The 22185-nt window shown below is 46.2% G+C and overlaps 1 protein-coding gene across 2 annotated transcripts in view; it reads left to right on the forward strand.

Moving 5' to 3' along the window:
- Positions 1–22185, forward strand: part of FAM83E (family with sequence similarity 83 member E) — a 552552-nt gene that overhangs the window by 360388 nt on the left and 169979 nt on the right. For both annotated transcript variants that reach the window (XM_069637444.1, XM_069637436.1), the window contains exon 4: positions 4235–4359. In XM_069637444.1, the coding sequence (XP_069493545.1) occupies positions 4235–4359 (125 nt within the window). The remainder of the gene's footprint in view (positions 1–4234; positions 4360–22185) is intronic.

The following is a 22185-nucleotide window of genomic DNA, read 5'->3' on the forward strand; positions in this document are numbered from 1 at the left end:
GTCAGAAGGAGCTGTTCAGTAGAACTGCAAGACAAGGCCCTGTGGCTGGCACAGTACTATGTGTGCTCAGCATCAAGAGAGGGCAGCCACGTAAAACAATATTGGCTTTTAAATTCTCCAACATGGCTTCGAAGGGGGCCTCCATGGTGTGGCTGGGTGCTAAATCAAGTGGGGTTAAAAAAAAAAAAGGTTCTGCATTGAGATGTTCTGGTGATTTTTTAGCCATTTTTAGAAGATTTCTGATTAGCAGCTGTGTCAAATAGCTTGAAGTGAGTCGCAAAACCAAGGTGCTTGAAGAGTGTGACAATGGTTCTCAATAGGGGCCTGGATAATCATACATTGCCGCGGGAGGCAGCTGCTGGTAGAGCCATGTATTACGTTATATTTGCTGCTACTTTATTTCTTTCACCCATTAGAGATTTCCATGGGCTGTTACTGCTGTGAGGGGAATGAGAAGAGCAGATTAGTCGAATTTGCATTTTCAATTCTTAAAACAAAATGTTATGAAGTGACTACTTTAATGACCCTGGGTTACCTGCCAACTCTGACCCATCCATTTGTGATGGAGGCAGGTTCTTTTCTAATGTTGCAGTGTGGTAACTGGGCCACTAGAGCTGGCAACCTGCAGTTTTTCATGGGCAACTTGCAGTTTTTCCATAGAAAAAGTAGTGAAGTCACGGTTTGCAGTAATCCACAGGAGGGGTTTCCTATGCTACTTTTCCTAGAATAGTTTTCCAATTCTTATATCTTTTTTCAAAGTTGAAGTAATCTCCATTTGGACTTTAGAGAAGAGCAACTCTTGCACGAATATCTTAATTCACCGCAAAAATGAGGTTTCCAATTTGACTGAGTGGGGAGACCTTTCACAGCGAATGTGTCCAACTCTGTGTTTTGAAAGCAAAACATTAGATTTGGGCATTGGGATTCTTGTCACAATGTATCAGCTCTGGCCTTCTCCAGAGCGGACACATGCTTCAACTCAGAACTTGATCACTGTGCTCCAGAATTGATGAATGCGTTCCTCTAATGAAAGGTAATACAGAAACATTGTGACCAGAATACTGCAGCCAGAATCTCATGTTTGGCTTTCAAAACAGTGTTAAAAAGATCCACTCTAAAATGCCTTCATTGAAAGGAAAAATTGATAACTCCTTTTGGTGAGTTAAGGTCAATGTAAAAGACTGTTAGTTTTCAAAGCTTCAATAGGGGCCAGATTACAGAAACTTTGCACCAATGCAAGGGCAACGTTGCACGGTATTAGCACTAAGGCAAAGTTTTCCCTATTTTTAAAAACACTGGCACACACTAGACAACTACTGCACCATGACAAGGGCAGTTTGGCATATTAAAAGCACCAGTGCAAAAATTACCATACTGCAAAAAAGATGCATTTCTACTGCATTTTTGCAACAGGGCAAAGTTTGCCCTAGTGCTAATATGGAATGGTATTAGCACTAGGGCAAACTTTGCCCCGATGCAAAAATGCATCAAAATCAAATCTTTTTTGCAGTAGGGCAATTTTTGCCCTATTGCTTTTAATGTGTCAAACTGCACTTGTCATGGTGCAATCGTTTACTAACGTGTCCCAGTGTATTTAAAAATAGGGCAAACTCTGCCATAGTGCTAATACTTTGCAATTTTGCACTTGCAACGGTGCAAAGTTTCTGTAATCTGGCCCCAGGTGATTACTTCACCAGTCATATTAATCAAAAGTGCAATTGCAAGAGGTTTATTAAAGCAAAATATATTTCTTTTGTCTTACATCACAATGCACTTTCCAAAGACTATCTATTGGTTGTAGCTTCAGCATTCTGAATTAAGAAGTGCAATGAGTCTAGCGAGAATAGCTTTGGTCTCTGATGCATCATGCTGTAACCAGCATCCAAAACAGATAAAAAGGAGGACATCAAATGTCCCAGTGCCTTCATACAATGGTATATCTTGCAGTATTGGAGACCTAGGAATTGCAGCACAGCTTCAGTTAACTTGTTGGGAGTGGAAGTCCTAAAGTTGCGGGATTACAAATATTGAAGGCCTCACATGTTTTTGAAAGTCAAAATGCATCCATGCTTAACATTTTGGAAGTGAACGACTTGTGTGTCAAAATGTAATAGAAGTCAATATTTGAGTAAAAAGACAGGTGCAATTCTCCTGCTGTCTGTATTTGAAGTCTGAGAACAATACGGGAAATGAAGTAGTAAATGAAATTGTGAAAGTCCCAATCTGGATGCAGGTAGTGGAAGGAGGGCCCCGGGAATTGGTCAGGAAAGTAAACGTGCCAGCATGTTTAGGAGTACTTCCCAGGCTCTGTCATGGTTTTTTAAACAGTTGTTTTATTTGAAACATTTATAATGTACAACATTGAGTGCTATGGTTAGTTGGGTAATCTGTCAACATGTCTTTCAGTCCCTTACATGACAGATGGTTGCCACCAGAGGCGTTGCTGGGCGGTGGGGGGGCTTAGGGGACTATAGACCTGTGTCTTTTGGTTGTAGCCTCGGATAGAATCTCAGGGTCTACAATGAAAAGGCTAGCTAGCCCCCAGTCCCGACATTCCCGGCATTAGTGTAGCCCCGGATCTTTTCCAGACCTAGGAACACCCCTGGTTGGCAACATATGCAGGCCTTGAAGAAGTCGAACAAGATCATATCATTCTATCGGAATATTGGTGATATATTTTCTCTTGTTGCAACTTGATTCAGCTGGATTCAATCTTCAGTGCCTTTCAGAATTAATTCTCCCTTGAGTAGATAGAAGCTCTGGGGTTTCCATTGTGGAATGTGTATTCCGGGGACCACTTTCTTCTGCTTTTCTCTGCTGTGGGTGCCGTGTCCTGACACTGTGAATCGTTCATGTGGAGTTCTTTGTCGCTCTGTGGTTTCTCCAAGTCTTTGACCCTCATTCCGTTATTAGCGCCATGACTCGCACCAATACCGGTACCGCCACCGACTTGGTGGTATGGGGACTTACCGGTCTATTCCGACCTTTGCGGGACCGTAAATCCCCATTTGAAAAGCCATTCCCCATTCCCATTTCAGCCCCCATAGGGCTCAATGGGAAGGGGGAAGGCGTCAATAATGGTACCGCAAATTGCGGTACCGTTATTGACATCGGTATCCCTTTGCGGGTCCCATCCATAACGCCTGGTAGAACCAGGCGTTAAGGGAGGGACCCGCAAAGGGACCTCGGAATAGGGCGCAAAGGGATTACCGGCACCGGTGTCATTACCGGTGCCCAGTATCCCTTTGCGCCCAGGTCGTAATGACCCCCTTTCTTTTGAGTGCTCTGAGGGTGCAGTATGTGCACCTTCTATGCTTACTTAGCCTGTGCCCAGCAGGTATCTTTAGAGGTGCAGCTGGATAATCCTTCCATTCATTTGTGCTGTCTGTAAATCTTGCTCACTTCTTTTAATGCTGCCTGCAGAGGACGAGCCTCGGGCCATTCCAGGAACCTCTTCTCTGTTAGTTGCCCCCTCCAGGCAGACAGTGGCCCGCGCTGGCTTTCTTGCTGGCCCTCAGGTTGACCCAAAACATCTCATCTTCAGACTTTGCTCTGTGCTGGTGCAAACAAGCATGTGGGTAACTTGGATGCCCCACGTCCCTTACCCAAAACAGCTCTTTCATAAAAGTGGTCTCCAGGCTTCCTTCTGTTTGTCTGCCACAGAAATCGCCCTGCAATGATCCTCCTTGGGAATAGGACTTAGTCTTCTGCGCCTCTTAGTCTGTCCTCCACCAATCCTTGCCAGCCCTTGAGGCCACACTGGAGCGTCATCAGACTGGCTTATATGGAGCATGCTTGGAGAAGGTACTCAATCCGTGGCCATGCTCCCCTGAGACTCTAGCCCTCTTTTTCTCTTCACCTGGAACACAGACATTTTAACATCAGATCCAATTGGGTGGGTAAGGGGAGTTTATTTTGAAGGTACTCTGGCATTATCTGCAAAACTGGAACTGAGTGTGCTAATGTTACATCTCTGGGGCAGCCTGGACACTTGCAGCACCTCCACCTTCCAAAACACCCTCTTTATCTACAAGTAATGTACACATGGTATTAGTCATTTCTAATGCAATGCTTCATGCTGCACCCAAGGGTCCTAGTTTGTGCAGCGCAATACTAATAGCACGCATGGTTTTGCTTTTGGTAAATGATTTGTGGCTCTATGTTTTTGGGGACTTGCATGCACACCTGGAGTGCTTACAAATGTCTTCACTTGCTTCTTTCTACTTCTCCACAGAACATGCGAGTTCGAGTTCTCTCAGGCTGCACTTTTCACACAAGGCACTTGAAGCAAGTCACGGGCACGCTGAAGGAGAAGTTCATCCTGGTGGACGGAGAGTCTGTCATCACGGGGACGTACAGGTAGGAACGCACTATGGCCATGATGACCACACATCTGAACATTGGACTGCACCCACACATCTGCATGCTCTGGGCCGTGGGGCCAGGTATGGGACTTGTGCTCTGGGTAGTGGGGCACAGGATGCCAGGTATGGGGCTTGGGCTGAGGGTGGTGGGGACGAGGCAGGATGTCAGATATGTGGCTTGCGTTCTGGGTGGTGGGGCGGCAGGTTGCTCGGTAGGGGGCTTGTGATCTTTCTGGTGGGGAGAAGGATGTAAGGTATGGGTTTTCCACTGTGGGTGGCAGAGGGGCATGATTCCAGGTATGGGGCTTGCAATAATTCTGGGGGGCAGGCAGGATTCCAGGTTTGAGGCTTGCACTCTGGGTGGTGGGGGTGTTGGGTCATTTGTATTTGGACTTGTGGGGCTCTACCTTAAATATGGAGACTCTACCAATGATACAATGGCTTAATTGGGAAATTTGATGCTGCACTTGGCATATTATTGCAGACACTGCCAGGGTATACATTACAGGGAGATGATGGCATTATTGGCAGATGTGAGTCTGCACTTACATCAGAACATGTCAAACTGGGGCAGGGTTGGGCTTGGATGGCATGGGACTCTTGGAACTGGCATTATGTTGACTGTGATTAACTTTCAAAGGTATGTTTAACTGGCAGGCTGGCACATTGCGCTGAACGTTTCAGTTTTTAAGAGACTCATTGTGTATTTAAACATGACCCCAGGCAGATTGGCACTTTTATTAGCAATCTCTATAATAGAGAAACACAGGTCACCCTAATTAGACAGCACTGCACCTGCAGCATTTGAGCAGCACAAAGGGATACTGTGAAGTAACCTGGCATTTTGTTGGTGACACCTTGCAACTAATTGTTATATTCTGGCACTTCCAGACCCAATGCTGTTACTGCATGATATACTGGCACAATATAAAAACGTGTGTCATTAATACTGACCCATGATTCATAATTGGCATTGTGCTTACAGTTGATGCCCTGGCATCGGAAGTATTCAAATATAACAAATGTTCTACAAGACTGCTGGTAAATGTGTTATTACCCAACCTTACCCAAACAATGTGCTGTAGAAATGCACCATCTGTACCTCCCAGGTTCACTGTGCCATGTCCATTTTGGAAAAACATCCACATCGTCCATGTTTAGGTGTCCACTACTTTTGCCTTTTCCCCCTTGTTGTGCCTGTCCTGAGGTTGATTCCTGAAGACGCCACTGGCCAAGAATGGAAAAGTAAAAGGCAAGTTGCACATGTGGCACATGTACATTAGCATATAAGGGTGGGCAAAGACTATGTGCCCAAAAGCGATTGTTGGATTTGTGTCAGCTTTTGCCAAATCTACCAATTTTATGAAGTTTTATAAATTGTCATACTTTTAGCTAACAATTGCATATTCTGAATTCACCAGCAATAGCCATAACTCACTATCAAATGTTGGCCTGCCATTTGAAAAATCTAAATTTGCAAAAAAACAACAAATATATGTTTGATAGATCTGCTCCTCCTTGCACACATTCTTCAGAAATAAAACAGACTGAAGTGCCGAACTGCGTGTGAAATGTAAAGGAAAAGTAGTAGAACTATGCCGCCCCTGCTTGCCTCCCCATCAAGCCATTCCCATCCGACAACCATCCTAGACAACCTGACCACCTCCCCACACCCAGTGTTAAACAATCACAAATACCCTACCTCCCTGGCATCCTGTCCCTGCATTACACCCCCACTCCACCAACACAAAGCCCTTACTGACATTCTGCCTATCCTCCACTCCAACTCCCAGAGCTATCAAGACTGAAACAAACATGGTGAAAGGAAGTGTGTTGTACGATCACTTGCTGGTAGTCATTGCCTCCTATGGCATGCAGCCTTAACTATCCCTCCCTTTCTAATCACCCACCATTTGCACCGGTTATGGAACGTGCCAAAGACCACAGCCATCCCCATTACCTACAAACGGCTGTGGCTACAGCAGTCTATCATTAATCTTGCTTAAATAAAAATGCAAATGAATCTTTTGAGCTGGGAAGTCTGCCAGAGCTGAAAGGAGTTGATCAGTGAGAAAGGAGTGCTGTGTGGCAGCTCTGAAATGGCCTTATGTCCCAAGCCGATAATTAAAGTAAACTGAAGCAATAAGCTATGCCACCAGTGCATTACCTCCAGGACACAGGTTCAAATCCCTGAAAAAGTGCTGGCAAGAAGCTAAAGTTCCCTTAACCCACAGTTCAGGAATGACTCTTGTGGTAGGTCAGAAGGAGGAAACAGACTAGCGTTTGCCATTTCAAGAAGTACTTATTTAAACTAAACAAGAAAATGTTAAATGTTAAATGTTAAAGGTATTTGTACCGCGCACCGTCACCAACGGAATTTGTCCCCAGGCGCTCAGGCGTAACTGTAAATGATAAAGGTGGGATAGGTTAGTAAGGTGAAGAAGGGAGTAGGATAGTGAGAGGAGTGGTGTTCTGTTGGCAGCTTCAACTCAGTGTACACCGGGTGCTGAGCTTTGGTGCGGGTATCAGATCGGAGTCAGTCCGCGTGTGCTGTTGTTCCGGTTTATGTGTTGTTGCAGTGTTATGAAGTGCGTGCGGCTTGTTGTGCGAGAGATGGTTGTGTGAGTTTATTGAGTGAGATAAGTATGCAGAGTTAGAGCTTATATTGGTTAGTGGGTTACCTGACCTTTACCATGCTAACATTCACAGTTCTGTCTGAGTGTGGCACTTGCTGGCCTTCACACTCCCATCTAGACGCGGCGCAGGCGAACGCCCAGGACTCCATCCAGGTGTGGCCATGCCAACACTCACACTCCCACCCAGATGCGGCGCAGGCCAGTGTCTAGAGACCCGTCCAAGTGTGGCACATGCTAGCATTCACGTTTTTTCTAGGCGCTGGCATGTTATCCTTCAGTCAATCCTATCCATCTGTGACGCAGGCCAACGTCTATGTAGGTGCGTCTGCCATTCTGGATATGTTCGTCCGGTACGTACGAGTGGGAGAGTCACTTGAGGGCTTTCGGCTGGGTCTAGGTATGTGGTCAGTCTCTGCAGCCTTCCTTTGTGGCTATTTTCCATGATGTCTTATGCTCTGTTCAGTGGTTGGTTCTTCGGTTTGAGTGTTTGTCCAATTTGAGAGTGGCCGAGGTTGGAATTATTTCCATCATTGTTTTAATGTCTGGGCATTCTAGTGCGTCTCCGTTGTGGTTACACTTTGAAGAGCCATGATTTGAGGAGTTTCCTGAATGCTAGGTGGTTTGTTGTATTCCGTATATTCTTCGGTGGGTCATTCCAAAATGCCTGACTTTCCCTACTCTAAGGGTTTCCCTACCTAACAAAACTAAATGAGGGTGCTTGTCGTCCATTCTATAGTCCAAAGTAACAAACTTTCCTCCATCCAAAGCTAGTCTATGCTGATCCTACCACTTATATTAAACAACTAAAGATCAAGAGAATGACTCCCTTCTCCTGGGGCTTGCTTTCCAGCAATGTCCTTTTCAGTATTGGAAGTGCATAGTTATTTCTTGTACCAGTTCAGTCAGTAAAGGTAGGGGACTTTTCCACATCCCTTTCTTTATCTCTCCTTGCTTCTTTCATAGTCCTCTCTCTAGATACCCCGGTACCGGTCTACTCATTTGCTCTGCCCTTCTCAATAGCAATGGATAGGGTTTCTTTTTCAGCATGTTCTTTCACCAGTTGCACAGTTCTCCTTTTAGCACGTGTTATATTTTTATGACCATTAGTTACCTCACTGGGATCTGTGTCATGTACCCAGCCATTAGTCTCACTCTAATTAAGATTTGTCCACCCACTGGGACGAGTAGGTGGAGCCCTTGAAGGATTCTCCTTCTTCTTGGTATATGGCTCTAAACTGGGATGACGAGGCTGAGGCCCTCATTACAACGCTGCAGTAGCCATGCCGTTAAAAAAGGGCATGGCTACCGCCGGAGTTGCATTTTTTCCAGCACCCATGAATGGGCAAGAACCAGGCATGCCGAGTTCGGCAGACCCGGTAATTGCCCATTTCCGGGTGCCGGAATCAAGGGCCTCCCCATCCCCATTCTGCCCCATTGGGCTGAATGGGGATGGGGACGTCGGATGCACCGGCACCATTCAGAATGGTGTCAGTGCATCCGACGTGCTCTGCTCGCGGGTGCCGTTACCCCTGCCAGGTAAAACCTGGTGGGTGAAACGGTTCCCGCAATCAGAGCCCATAGTATGGCGGACCGGGAAGTACGGTACCGGCATGCTTACCGGTATGGTAATTCCCAGACCGCCATGCTCGTAATGAGGGCCTGAGTCCCTAAAGGATTCTGACTCTTATTTTGTTCTTCACAGGTACGAGGAGGCCGAGTCCCTCTGCGTTTCTCACTTGATCCCTCCCTGGGATGAGGAGGTTGTGTCTCTGAAGTATTCTTACTCTCTTTCTTATCTGGTTCCTCACTGGGACAAGTAGGCTGTGTCCCTAAGAGTTTCCCACTCTTCTCATGACTTGCATCTTCACTGGGACGAGTAGGCTGACCACAGTTAGACTTCTCACTTTTTGTCGCTTCTCGCCATTTACTGCGACTAGTAAGAGTACTCCAATCATTATATTCTGTTTTCATGAGTAACCAAACATTGTTATGCCAATCATTATAAGTGCTGCATTCCTGGATCTCCCGCTTTCCTCATTATCTGCAATGTAATGGGAATGCGTCACTGTGTCGGGATTTTGTTCTTCTCATGCTCCGTATCCTGTCAGGACGGCTCTGTCGTTTACATCTTCTTCTCCGCCTTTCTTTTCCAGTTTCCAGTGTGTTATCGCCACCCCTTTCCTCTCGTGTCCACTTCCGAGGACTCTCCACAAATAAACAGACCCCCAGGTCTATTGCTGATGCCGTGCAGCTCAATCACTTTCCCGTTCTGGCTACCTTTGGCCAGTCTTCCTCGAATTACCCTCCTGGGACCCTCTTCTTCCTCCTGAACTCTGGATAGTCTGCTCGTTCTGCAGTCGGACTAGGATATCTTTTCTTCATGACTATTTGCTGTACATTAAGCAGTACCGGTCTCCCTGACGCAGCTGCTTTAAAAATTCTGGGTTTCTCTGACATTCTCTCACCCATCCTTCTTTTATGACGCTGTTCTGGGGATTTCCCAGCTTCTGGTGATAGTCCTTTTTGCATATATATATATATATATATATATATGTTCAAAGTACTGCCATTCTCATGCCAGAAAGTTTGAGCTGCACTCTCCACAGTGTTAGTTAGGCACAAGTCAATCCCAATTGGGAAAAGAAGATATACTGCCAGATCCACACTTTGTTTTCCAAGATTACCTTCCTCTATTTTTCTTTCAGGAAAAATTGTATAATACAAAAAACATGGAAATCCTTTCAAATCCAAACGACCAAAATACACGGGTCCTCCCAAGTGCAGCAAACAGTTTGTTGAGGCGTTCACGCGTTCCGCGGCCAACTCGCCGCTTGTTCACAACAATTTGCCTCATTGTCAAACAAACATTTAAAAAGAGGAGACATGAAAGAGGGGCTACACACAGAAATTAGGTGTAAACACAAAAGAGAGACTAATTTTCTTAGGTTACTTCAATCACAAAGTTTACATGTCGGCCACATTGGCCTTGTATTTTGAATAGGTAACCAACAATTTTAACTTTCTGCGGGTGTCCTTTCCTAGTGTGCAAGGTAAGATATTTACACTCATTGCCTAAATTCACATGGCATATTTTTTACAAATGCGTTAGTACTCTGAAAGTTGTTTGTCTTTTGGGACTGATAGAGATTAAGGCATATGTCATATGTCTTGCCGGAGAATAGTGACAGGGCAGATGCCCATAGAGCATTTTGCATATTATGGGCTGGCAAAATATTGCATATGGGAATTAATGATATTACTACCATCTGTTTGGGCAATCTTTTTTAACAAAGTAAAGCGCTTAGTGCGTTAGCAGCAATGTTCTTAAATTGATAAAAATACAAAGTGCCACGAAGTATTTAACATTTAGTCATTATAATTTATTCATACCACAGTGGTTTTATCACATATCTAAATGTATCTCTGTTGCCCAACTCGCCGCTTGTTCACAACAATTTGCCTCATTGTCAAACAAACATTTAAAAAGAGGAGACATGAAAGAGGGGCTACACACAGAAATTAGGTGTAAACACAAAAGAGAGACTAATTTTCTTAGGTTACTTCAATCACAAAGTTTACATGTCGGCCACATTGGCCTTGTATTTTGAATAGGTAACCAACAATTTTAACTTTCTGCGGGTGTCCTTTCCTAGTGTGCAAGGTAAGATATTTACAGTCATTGCCTGAATTCACATGGCATATTTTTTACAAATGCGTTAGTACTCTGAAAGTTGTTTGTCTTTTGGGACTGATAGAGATTAAGGCATATGTCATATGTCTTGCCGGAGAATAGTGACAGGGCAGATGCCCATAGAGCATTTTGCATATTATGGGTTGGCAAAATATTGCATATGGGAATTAATGATATTACTACCATCTGTTTGGGCAATCTTTTTTAACAAAGTAAAGCGCTTAGTGCGTTAGCAGCAATGTTCTTAAATTGATAAAAATACAAAGTGCCACGAAGTATTTAACATTTAGTCATTATAATTTATTCATACCACAGTGGTTTTATCACATATCTAAATGTATCTCTGTTGCCCAGTGAATACTGGGCAACCCTTATGGACCATATATATATATATATATATATATATATATATATATATATATATAGTAACAATTGCGCTGCCCTGAGCCTGAATGAGAACACTAAGAGACACAAGAGTGACGGAGAGGACAAGAAAGGGAAGGGAATGTGAAAGGACAAGAATTTACAGAGAAGGAGAAACAAAATGTTTGAGACAGGGTTGTTCGGAGGAACACACTCACTTTACTCGAAGGAAACTACTTTTACTGTTCACAAAAGAAAGGTGAACCATAAGCCAAAGATCGCCTACTTGCAGTGTAAAATGATGGATGGACCTGGGGGTCAAACTAGAATCATATGGGTATTCTCCTTTTCCCATCACTAGCGCCCCTCTCTCTGTTTGTGTCTAAGGCCCGGGTTTGTCATGTTGCGACATCTTATTCTGTAGGTACCTGATGCCCCAGTTGCACTGGGATTTAGTTTCTGACCAGAGAAACTCCTCCTTTTAGGAGTATGCCAACTGAAAAACAAAACATACCAGTTCTATGAATCCAGTATCAGGGGGGGGGGGGGGGGGCAAATAAATCGGGTGCAGGAGTCTATTCTGTGTACACCTTGCATCCTTATTCTAATGTTCAAGTTCCAGACCAACAAGAACTCAGAGTTTTGACGCCAGGCAAGCATCCCTCAGAACGCTTACACTATTGTTTTTTTTTATAGACCTTTTACAGCACTTTTTTACCTCGTTTGGGTAATTTACTGCAGCAGAAGTGTCACTCTCCGGAAGTCTGTTTGTGGTTCTAACTCTCCCCCACAAGAGCAATACCTTTGGCTTACAACTCCTCGCCTTTTCAGGCTGCAACTATTAATTGCCCACCACTCAAGGGAAACATGGGCCCAGGACAGGGCCCTCGCCAGCTGTGATGGAAAACTGTTTTCAGTGTAAACCAAATATGTCGGCTGTATCTGTTTATTAAGAATTCGTCTTTAAAAAAAATAATAATTACATATCCCATCACGTTAAATCGGAAGACGGGGACAGTGAAGTCTTTGAACACTCATGGTTGCCAAACTAGAACTCTGCCTCTGTAGTCTGTTTTCACTGTCTATGATACATACTACTGTGTTTCGACCAATTCTCGTAGTCCAGGCCTCATTCAGTTTGTGATTGCCAAATGGTGTTCCCCAAATTCCTGAAAGGTCATATATGCTTAAACCGCACAGGTGAGGGGAACCCTACTGCTTCTTAAACAAATCCATGCCAGAGTTCTGGAACCTTCCAGAGTAGCCTATAAGAAAATGTGTGCTATCCCTTCCAGCAATTACTTGTACTAGCACTGTTCCCGAATTTACCTGTCAAAATCCTGCTATGCCCTTTACATCTCCCCTTGGCTGGATTTCCATCTGCCCTGGAATGTGGACTGCAGTCCAACATTTCTGCTTTATAAAGAAAAACCCCTTTGAATGTATCATCCTGAGAGAAATACGTATTATTGTGTTTCAATAGCACAAAGAGGCACTTCTAACTCACCTCAAGAGTTCCAAAGCATATGGTGAAATGGCCTGAAAGCCATGGCATGAAAGCCAAGTTAAGGGTGTGATGGGAAGGTCCACAGATGACGTGTCTTTGCTTTGGTGTTTTATATTGCATTGACCTGCTTCCTTGCAGCTGCTTCAGAATGCTTCGAGGCTGCAAAGTGACGCAAGGCTGAAAAGGGAATGGGTCAGAAATGAGCATCCAAGAGAACAAGCATTAATGTGTGAGGGCCTGGGCTGGTGCCCAAAGGTCCTAAGCCCCCTGTGAGGGGCTCTGAGAGGGCCCGATACTCTCATTCACCCAGTTTTATAGCCTGGCTACATGGGTGGATAGGTGGCACTTTCAAATGTGGGCGGGATTAGATGTGTACATTTTCATTGGAGTACTCCCGCTACTCTACCGGCAACCCTACCCTCCTTAGCATGTGCGTTTCCTGTAGGGGTGCCAGGCTCTTCAGATGGGACTCCTCCCCAAGCTGCCTCCCTATGCTGGTATTTACTCTGCTGCCACCTTTTAATAAAAAGAGGCAACAGTGAATGTGTCCCCAAGGGTTAGGGCCACATTTGTTGGGAGCCCTCTTCTTGCACAGCGAGCTGGAAGGTTCATGTTGTTCCAGGTCTGATGGGGAAGAAACAAGGAAAATATGCAATTTACTATATCTTGTGTTGAGCTGCTGCAGGGAAGGAAGCCCTGTCCAGTCAATATTTTAGGTATGCTTTTGTACATTTGCGCCCTTCTGATGGGACCGAGTTTTGTTTTAAGTGTATTATTTATTTATTGGATGTTTTGTAGAGTGCTCCATGTGGCCGCCTGGCTGTTTCAGACCGCTTGCCCGCCTTGTGGATGGTGCCCAGGTGGCCGGTCTACCCATATCTTGATCAATCTCCCAGATGGTCTGATCAGCTCGTGGACTCATTTGGAAGCAGTGCAAGGGGAACGACTGACATAGATTTTTTGCAATTGGTTGCGGCCAGTTCCCCAGCCAAGAAGGCAGATGCGGGGGGTGGGGGGATCAGTGGGTGACTGTTTTGCCATGGGGTGAAAGCTATGCTTTGAGCCAGAAAAAACAAGGACGTGATAGGCAAAGCAACATGACATGATATGACAAAACAAAGCAACATATTGCAACATATCACTGCAACATAGCACAGCACAACATAGCATAGTACACTAAATATAAAGAGGATTTGAGTTACAATGATAATCTGTCGTGTAGGGCGTGTGAGGTGTCTCAGAGGCTTTTGCATAGCAAGCGCATGCTTAACACGGTAACTAGCCTTCATGGAAGTGGATTCTGGTGCTCATGAACAGCGGGGCACTCGTGCTGCAGGGCACCTTTGCTCATGGCAAACTGAGTTGTTACATGTTAAGAACACTATTCATCCATGGTCAGCGAAAACTCATTGTGTTCATAGAGATTCGTGTACTCAAGCTCCCGAAGAACAGCAGACTTGAGCTCATGAAGTGTAGGGTGGGTGATCCCACGACGAATGGGATATTTCAGCCATGGAATAACTGGGCGCTGGGTCTCATAAAGAACGGGTTCGATGAACCTATGAAAAAAAGACTATTTGAGCCCATGGGTGGTTGAGCTCATAGAAGATGGGGCTTGAGTTAATGAAGCATGAGGCTGTTGATTTAATGAAGAATGGGGAGTGTATGATAAATTGGTACTTGGGTTTCGGCTATTTTGGGGTCGACAAACTCAAATAAATCAACATGGAATTAATCACTTTGGTCGCCTGCCAAACTGATTGAATCCCATTTTACCACAATTTTCTTTACCTCTTTTTTACCGCAAATTATAGATGGTGGGTTGGTGTAGGAACATAGAAAGAGTGGTGAGAAGGTATGTGGGGGAGTTGCGACGGGTCTCCCTCCCTCATTTTGCAGTACAGAAAGAGGCCAGGCTTTTTTTAAACAAGTATCATGGATCCAATCGGAACACGTGTGTCTGAAGATACTCCTGTCCATGGAGAATATCGCGATTAAGGTGATGGGTGATGGGGCCCTGTGGAGAACCTGGCATTCAAGGTCACATAAAGGTGAGTGCTTCCGGATGGATCGGGGTTGGAATCCCGTGACGGAAATGTTCGAGGGAGAAAAGACCAAAGATAATTTTTACCAAATAACCTTCAGTCTTTTCTCCCCTCAACATTTCTGACTTGGCCCTTGCCCCTAGCCAGACCCACACCACCATCCCCACCCCTAGGCCCCTATTTACCTTGCAGCGGCACACTTCGCTGTGTGCCGCAGACTCACTGTGTCTCTGCAACAACTGTTCCCTTTCACTTCCATGATCGGAATCCGCTGCTGCAGGGTCCTTTCCTTTTTTTAACTTTTCGGGATCAGCTGCTTGGTAGACCCCGCTACTCCTGCTCACAAGTGAACAAGGATGCTGGGGACACCCACGCAGCCCTTAGCACCAAATGGGAGATTTGGGCGAACATTTGGGACGTTCGAAATTCCTGAATGGCTGGAATTCGGCCAAATCTCCCATTCAGGCTTTTATTTACGGGCTCTCCTGACGTTTCCCTTCTGAATCATAGGAAATCGTTCTTTTTTTTCCATTGAGCAAATAGGTTGCAGTGCAAAAATCCACAACCATGTGTAACTTGTTTGGTTGTCGCATTGTGCATCAGAATATGATTGTTTTCTATTTTCTTTTTCTATGTTAGGGAATATCTAGAAAGTTGCAACATTTATCCACCGGGCGGTACATACAGAACTGTGGTGTGGGCTTCTGAGCCACTGAGCCAAGAAGCCTGATAGGAACTATCTCATTTGGTGCGAGCTCATAACTATGAGTCAGGTAGAAAGAAAAGGATACGAACTGCACGATTTTCTTGGAGCGTTGACTGTGCATTCCTCGAGGCACGTCTGAGCAATATTGGAAGGCCACTTGCGTGGCTCATTTTTCGGATGGTTTGGGCATGTGCCATTTGTGCTGACATTTTTCTTATTGCTGAAAGTGATTTTTTTAAATTACATTTAAGTGACTCCTAAAAATTAGGCAAGCCTTCCACCCAATTTAAAATGGGGGGTGACGGACACGCACGCGCAGGTGTCTGCCCCTTGTGGCCACCTGCACTGCTTTTTATTTCAGCCAAGGGGTGTCTGCAGCATGTTCCACAAACAGGAGCTTCGCGATTGTGTTATCTGATTTGCAAACAGCCAAGGAGATGATAACAGAATCAATTTATAGTGTTATTGGCATTTCTGAGCAGTGAGAAATGTGTCAAAAGCAGGGAGTAAAATACCCTCCTGCCTCCCCCCGCTCCTCATTCCCTCAACCTTTCATCCGCTGCCCTGCATGGCAGCGTCTTGTTGGTGGAACCTGAGGGTTCGCCTTAAGCACTTCAGTGCTTGTTGCTGACGCCCGCCTAGAAATAAAGTTTTTAAAAATAATTTAAGGATCGCTCATCTTGAGCGATATTTTCTCCACATGTTTCTGAAAGTGTGCAATTTTGGAGCCAGAGATTGTTTCCGTCCATCAGGAACTGGAAGCATATGGATAACGGGAGATTTGGGGATAACTCTGTTGAGGAAGTAGTCCTGTCATTATGAGCATTTAAATAGCACTAGAACCCCATCGGAACAGCTGTGTGCTTTGCGAATGCACGCTTGCAGAGTCGTGAACCCCATGGGAACGCGAGCGCTCTGATGTGCAGGTCCCACCCACCTGAAGAGCAGGAAGGAAGCAGCCCCCTGGGGGCAGTCACACCCAAATCGCTGCCGGTGGGGCCGGCTCCATATGACCTGACCAGGGAAGTAGAGGCAGACAGAGGTTGTGACACAAAGGCCAGTCAACAAAAGGATCATCGAGCACCATTCCAAGATCCGGTGCAAAGTACATAATGCACCACTGGTGTCTCATTTCTTGGAATTTCATCATGGACCTGATGACTTCACCTGGTGGGTCATTGATAAAGTGGACAGTAACATCAATACTAGAAATGCATTAAATCATAAAGAAGCTTGGTGGTTCTTTAAGCTCCAAACCATCACATGCAGATTAAATGAGGCAAATGTGCCCTGGGAGTAACTGTACACCACATAGCTAGAAATGCTAGATATGCTTCTGAAACGGCACCCTCAAATAGACCACAGACATAGGAGTGCCTTAGGGGTTGCCCTCACCTACAGCATTCGGACCCACCCTATGATAGAATGTGACATGTCCCATAACACCTGAGCCTGCAGTGTGTCCCCTATAGGCACAGGACCACGTCTCTTCCTCTTACAACGACATCCAATGCCGCACCACAAGCCCCCTGATGTGTGCTATGCATCCCCGTCTGTTACTACACCAGCTTCCAACAGGTGACAGCACTAGGAGTCCAGATCCTGACCCGGGCCACCAACTACCACATTGCCCCGCCCTGGTGCCCCGGTCTCCCTTGTGACATTGCTGATAGGAAGCTTGCATATCACGCGCTTCTTTTGGTGGGTGCCTAGCAGCGCAACTCAGTTTTGGCACCCCGCTTGCCTCTCTTTTCCACCTTAGTACCTTCTTGTTCCCTACATTTTTGTGGGATCCTCAACGCACTAGATACGTGCTTAGGGTAGCGCCAACCCACAGCCTCCTGTCATGGGTCTACGCACTGCCGCCATTGCATCCATCCATTCAGCTCAACTGGACACACTGTCTGCCCTGGGCACTCCTCACGGGCCAGGGACCCAGCACCTAACGCCTTTATAGCACCAGGTCAGTCACATGCTGCGCCGACCTTAAGCGCTAGAGACCGTTGGTGCTGACAGGGACTTCAACCTTCCCTGCACATACAAAGGAATACGCCACCCCGGCATCATTAGGTTACAAGGCCAACCTATTTCGAGCTGTTCGAGCAGACAACGTACGCATGCGCGGGCTATGAAACACTGCTACCGTGCGCATGCGCATCACGCTCTTCCACACAGCACACTTCCGAAGAACGCAAGCAACGGAGACATAGCACCATTGCTCAGTCTGCAACCGCGGCTACCTCCGCAACATTGAATCACCCACCTTGAGGTAAGCAGCCGCCTTGCACGGACCGCACTAGCTCCATACAATCCAGGATCTACATGCAATTCCAGGATGTCAATTTTGAAATCCCCCCTTCCCCTCCTGTTTTCTCTACAGCAAGACCTGCACCCTGGAATACGCCACAGTACCTGTCCTCCCTAGTCCACAGGAGCCCTTGCACCACTCTGTCATCCGTCAAACTGAGGGCATCTGCCCCCCCCAGAATCCAGAAGGTATGTCGCTTTCTTAGCCCTATTCTAACTGTGCTATGTATATTATAGCAATATGAGCAAAACACACTTTCCCTCTTACGCCCAGCTCCACCACCTAATCCTGGGTCTTCCCAGGTAAGAGGACGGCAACAACCAATTTTCCCGGAATCGGCACCACCATGCCCCCGAGTACCACTACCACGACTGAAGGGCACCCATAGCCTCAGCCCTTCCCCATGGATCATCAAAGGGTCCGTCCCTGTCTTAATTCCAGCCGCACAAACCAGATATAGCATAGTTTGTCACGAATTTTAAAGTGTCCCTTACCCTGCATCAGCCCTCTAGCTATGCAGCAGCAAGGTTTTTTACAATGCACATTACAATTGCTAGAGACAGAGTTCAAGTCTCACCTTCCCTCTTTTCTCTCCCACCCCCTCCCTGCTTTGTTTTCCTCCTGAGAGACAAACCCAGAGGCCCAGATGAAGGCTTTTCACCAAGGAGCTGAAACGCCTGTGGTTCAAGCATAAGACTTTGCTAATCAATCCACCTGAACTCCTTAGGGGGCGCCTCCCCCTGGCGTAGGCCAACGGTTTGGTCCTCTGTGGGAATAGTTAACCCACCCCAGAGCTGGCTACTTCAACTAGCCCCAGATCTGGAGCTAGCCTAGAACCATTAGACTAGCTCCTCTCTTCCTTCAGACAAAGTGCATGAGCACATCCCTGCTTTGAATCAATACGAGGTAATATATATAGAAACACTGTGTGAATTGCGCGCACTACTGCATTTCTATGTGTCAACACTGTTGCTTTGCCTTCTGTTGTTTTTTATATAATGGTTTAAATATGATGTAATATTTACTTCACAAACAGCACTAACACACCATTGATTCAAACGTTGCACTGTGATTAAGTACTGTTAAACATTACACTATCTATACTCTGTTCATCTGTTGAAACGTGAATATGGTAGATGTAAGTACAGTCAGAGGACTAGATCCGCTAAATAAAAGAAGCTTTTTTCTGAGCATAAAACTGATGTCTCAAGGTATCTGCATGGACTAGAATCCAGAGTAAAACGACCCTACTATGGGGTACTTAGCTTACTTTTGAAGCAGCATTAATACACAATGATGACTGATACAGCACAGTAGACACTTAAATTAGATAGGAGTGTCAACGAATTGATATGTGGTTGGAGCCCCCCCTTTTTGTTTTCCAGGCAGAGGTTGTGAGGCAGCGTCACAGCCCACCGATGTTCACGATACAGGCTCCTGAGGTCCTAGGATTTTTGTGCTTATTGGTTGGGATATGGAGGTCTGCAGCACTTGTTCGTTAATGTGCTCCGAGGAGATACAGTCCTGCATAGAGAACCCATTTTTATAGAGATGTGCAAAATTATCAAATGTACCCCTTTCAGGTCACTTCATAAAGTCGGGGGCAGCCCAGTTCTCACCATGTGGGGGAAAACATGTAAACAAATAATTGTTCGATTAATTTCTTTCAGTAAATGTTCTCTTTCAGGTGAGTGGTACGACGTTTCTTTTACTAGGACGTGCCATTGAATGCTAGACAGCGGCCCTCATTACGACCCTGGCGGAAATCGAAAAACGATGGCGGAAATGCAATACCGCCATCGAATACCGCTCGTTGCGACTATGACCCGTCACCGTAAAGTACGATGCCATTAGCGACACCGTAGTGAACGCCAACGCTAACTGCACCAAGTACGCGCACGCGCGCCATGCAAAACCGTAATTACCACCATGGCGCAACGGTACGCGAATGCTGACCCTAGCGGACATTTACATTACGCCATCAAGCATGGCGGAAAGTACCAATCCGCCATGGCGAGAAATACGGCATCGTGAACCAACCGTAAATGGCCCAACTGAGTGCCTGTACACCACTCCCTGGCCACATTGCACAACACCTCGTAGGTGCAATGAAGTAAAATGCAACCAGTGAAATGCACAAGTCACCCACGCATGCCAACGAACAAATGCATGTAGGGGCTCCAAGTGCCTTGTGAGTGGCCATCCATATTTGGCATGTCACCATTGCCGTACTGATGCAGCACAGGCATGCGAAGGTTCAAGTACAGCAAAATGAACTGAAAGATGAGACAAAACAACAACAGGCCCCCATCGCCTGACACCAGTGTAAGGCAACATTCAAAGCAGCATCCTTAGGGAGACTGCACCAGCCCTGTACACATGCCAGTAAACAAACCAACCATCAGCATAAGCATGTACCACACAAGTTGGCAGAGTGACTGAGCAGCCAGGCTCATCTCAAGAGGGGCCAATGGGAGCTGCAGGGCACAGATGGCACGAATACAGAAGCTATTCCAATGGACATGACCTCAGTCTCCCTCCAAGAAACGCACGCAAACACAGGAACCTGTGACCAGCCATTATCTGATAATCACATCATTCCACCAATCCACCTGGCTGACAGGCATCTGTTACACAAAAGCTAAACCCCCGCCCCTAAGCATGACATCATTAAAACAGTCATGATGGCAGCCCCTATCCCTGACCTCACTGGGCTTCGTAGGCAAACGCGGCCAGTACAGTACCACGCAACTATACTCAGAAGCCGGAACCCAATGCAGATCTACTCACAATACATCGCTCCACAAATAGGAATATGCTACATTACTTCCAAAGAATAACGCTACACGGTAAACATCAGACTAAAATTTTAATGCACATCAAATTCACCAAGCCCATACAGCTATTAGGTCATGAACCCCAAAACATCTACATTACTGTGGGCTGCATCCGCAATAAATGACCAGCTACTCCTTGTGTGACGCCCTGTTCCTTCATGGTACACAGGGGCTACATTCACGTCCAAAAAGGCAACATGGAAGCGCCTAGAACCGCAGGCCCGTCCCATTAGGTAGGCACTAGTCCAGCTGAAAGGTAGATATGTTGCTCCTAGCCACTAGTACTGCGTAAGGGCATGTGGCCCATTGGCGATCGTCCCATAAGATCGTAATGGTGCTCCACTGATTAACTCGAAGCAGCAGGTGTCGGGAGTAAAAGCCATCTGCAGGAGTGGCATACAGATGGCAGCGGCAAAAGGGGAGGAGATACCTGTCACCCAAATGAAATGAAAAACAATAGTATGGCCATCAGAACTTCATTTGAATCACTCACTTCAATGATCACACCAAATCTACAGCCATATGCATGCTAGCCCACTCAAAAGGATTATTTCCACCCATGAATCACTTGCCAATCATAACTATATAAATCGAGGTGAAAACACTATTACAAACGAGTGTTTGTGTGCATGCGTCTGTTAAAACAGAATCCATGAGATGGGATTAGTAACGTGCATAGACACAAGTGTTGGAAGGCGCGTCGAGACAGGGAGGGTTCAACAAGGGCAGATAGACGATGGTCCCACTATGGCAGCTCTGCATCACATAGCGCAGGGGAAGGGGATAGATACCAAAAAGCCATGTACATGGCAAACTCTCTATTAAATCATCTGTCCATGCATCCATACATCATTCCCTCATCCCGGTATAAAAACGCATGATTATTAACTCACATTACATTTGAAATCTCCATTGAGTCTGTGCGTAATGCAGCCTGCAAAATCCACTGTGCTCCAGCCCGGAATTCTAGTGATGTGAAGTAACATGTATTTGGGAACGTCCTGCCTTATCGTCCACTACGCTATTGCGCATCCCATACTATTCATATCAATCATTGCATTCTCGCCATGGCCCCTGTCCCAAGGACATTAAACAATAGAACGTTATATTTGCAGTCAGACCTGTGGGCGTCTCCTCGCCGCTAGCTGAAAACCGAAAGCGCTGTCCTTCGAATTCCTCATTTGCAACATCACGTCGAAAAGGCATCCGTGGGCGCTCGAAATCACAAAATCATCCATGTAGTGCGGCAGTGTGTGAAAATGGCAACTGGCTTCACTCGCAAATGGGACGCCCCGCCCGTCGGTGAACCTCGGTACAGTGCTCGCCCAAAGGGGATTGCAGCTGGCACAGGTGGAATGAATCACCACAGGTGGAGGCTATACAGCCTGAAAACACATAAATTGCACACCCAACCCCCTCCCACAACCACACCCACTCCAAAATGCTACCGGCAGGACTAGCGATGTTGGGCCTGGGGGACCTGATAGCACTGCAAGTACTCCAACTTCAAGAAGAAGACGAACACCAACTACTACAACAACCGGCCGCACAGAGGAGACGCAGGAGGAGGAGGAGGGCAAGGCAGGGCCAGCAAGGCCCACCAGCACAGCCACTACCACCACGCAGGCAGCCCGCAATCCCACGCCTCCGAGCTCATCCGTTCAACCTCACTGCTGAGCAGATCCACACCCTCTACCGTTTGGACCGGGACACCATAACCGCCATTGT

This window comes from Ambystoma mexicanum, chromosome 1q, assembly GCF_040938575.1.
Source record: "Ambystoma mexicanum isolate Mex_15411 chromosome 1q, UKY_AmexF1_1, whole genome shotgun sequence".
NCBI classification, from domain to species: domain Eukaryota; kingdom Metazoa; phylum Chordata; class Amphibia; order Caudata; family Ambystomatidae; genus Ambystoma; species Ambystoma mexicanum.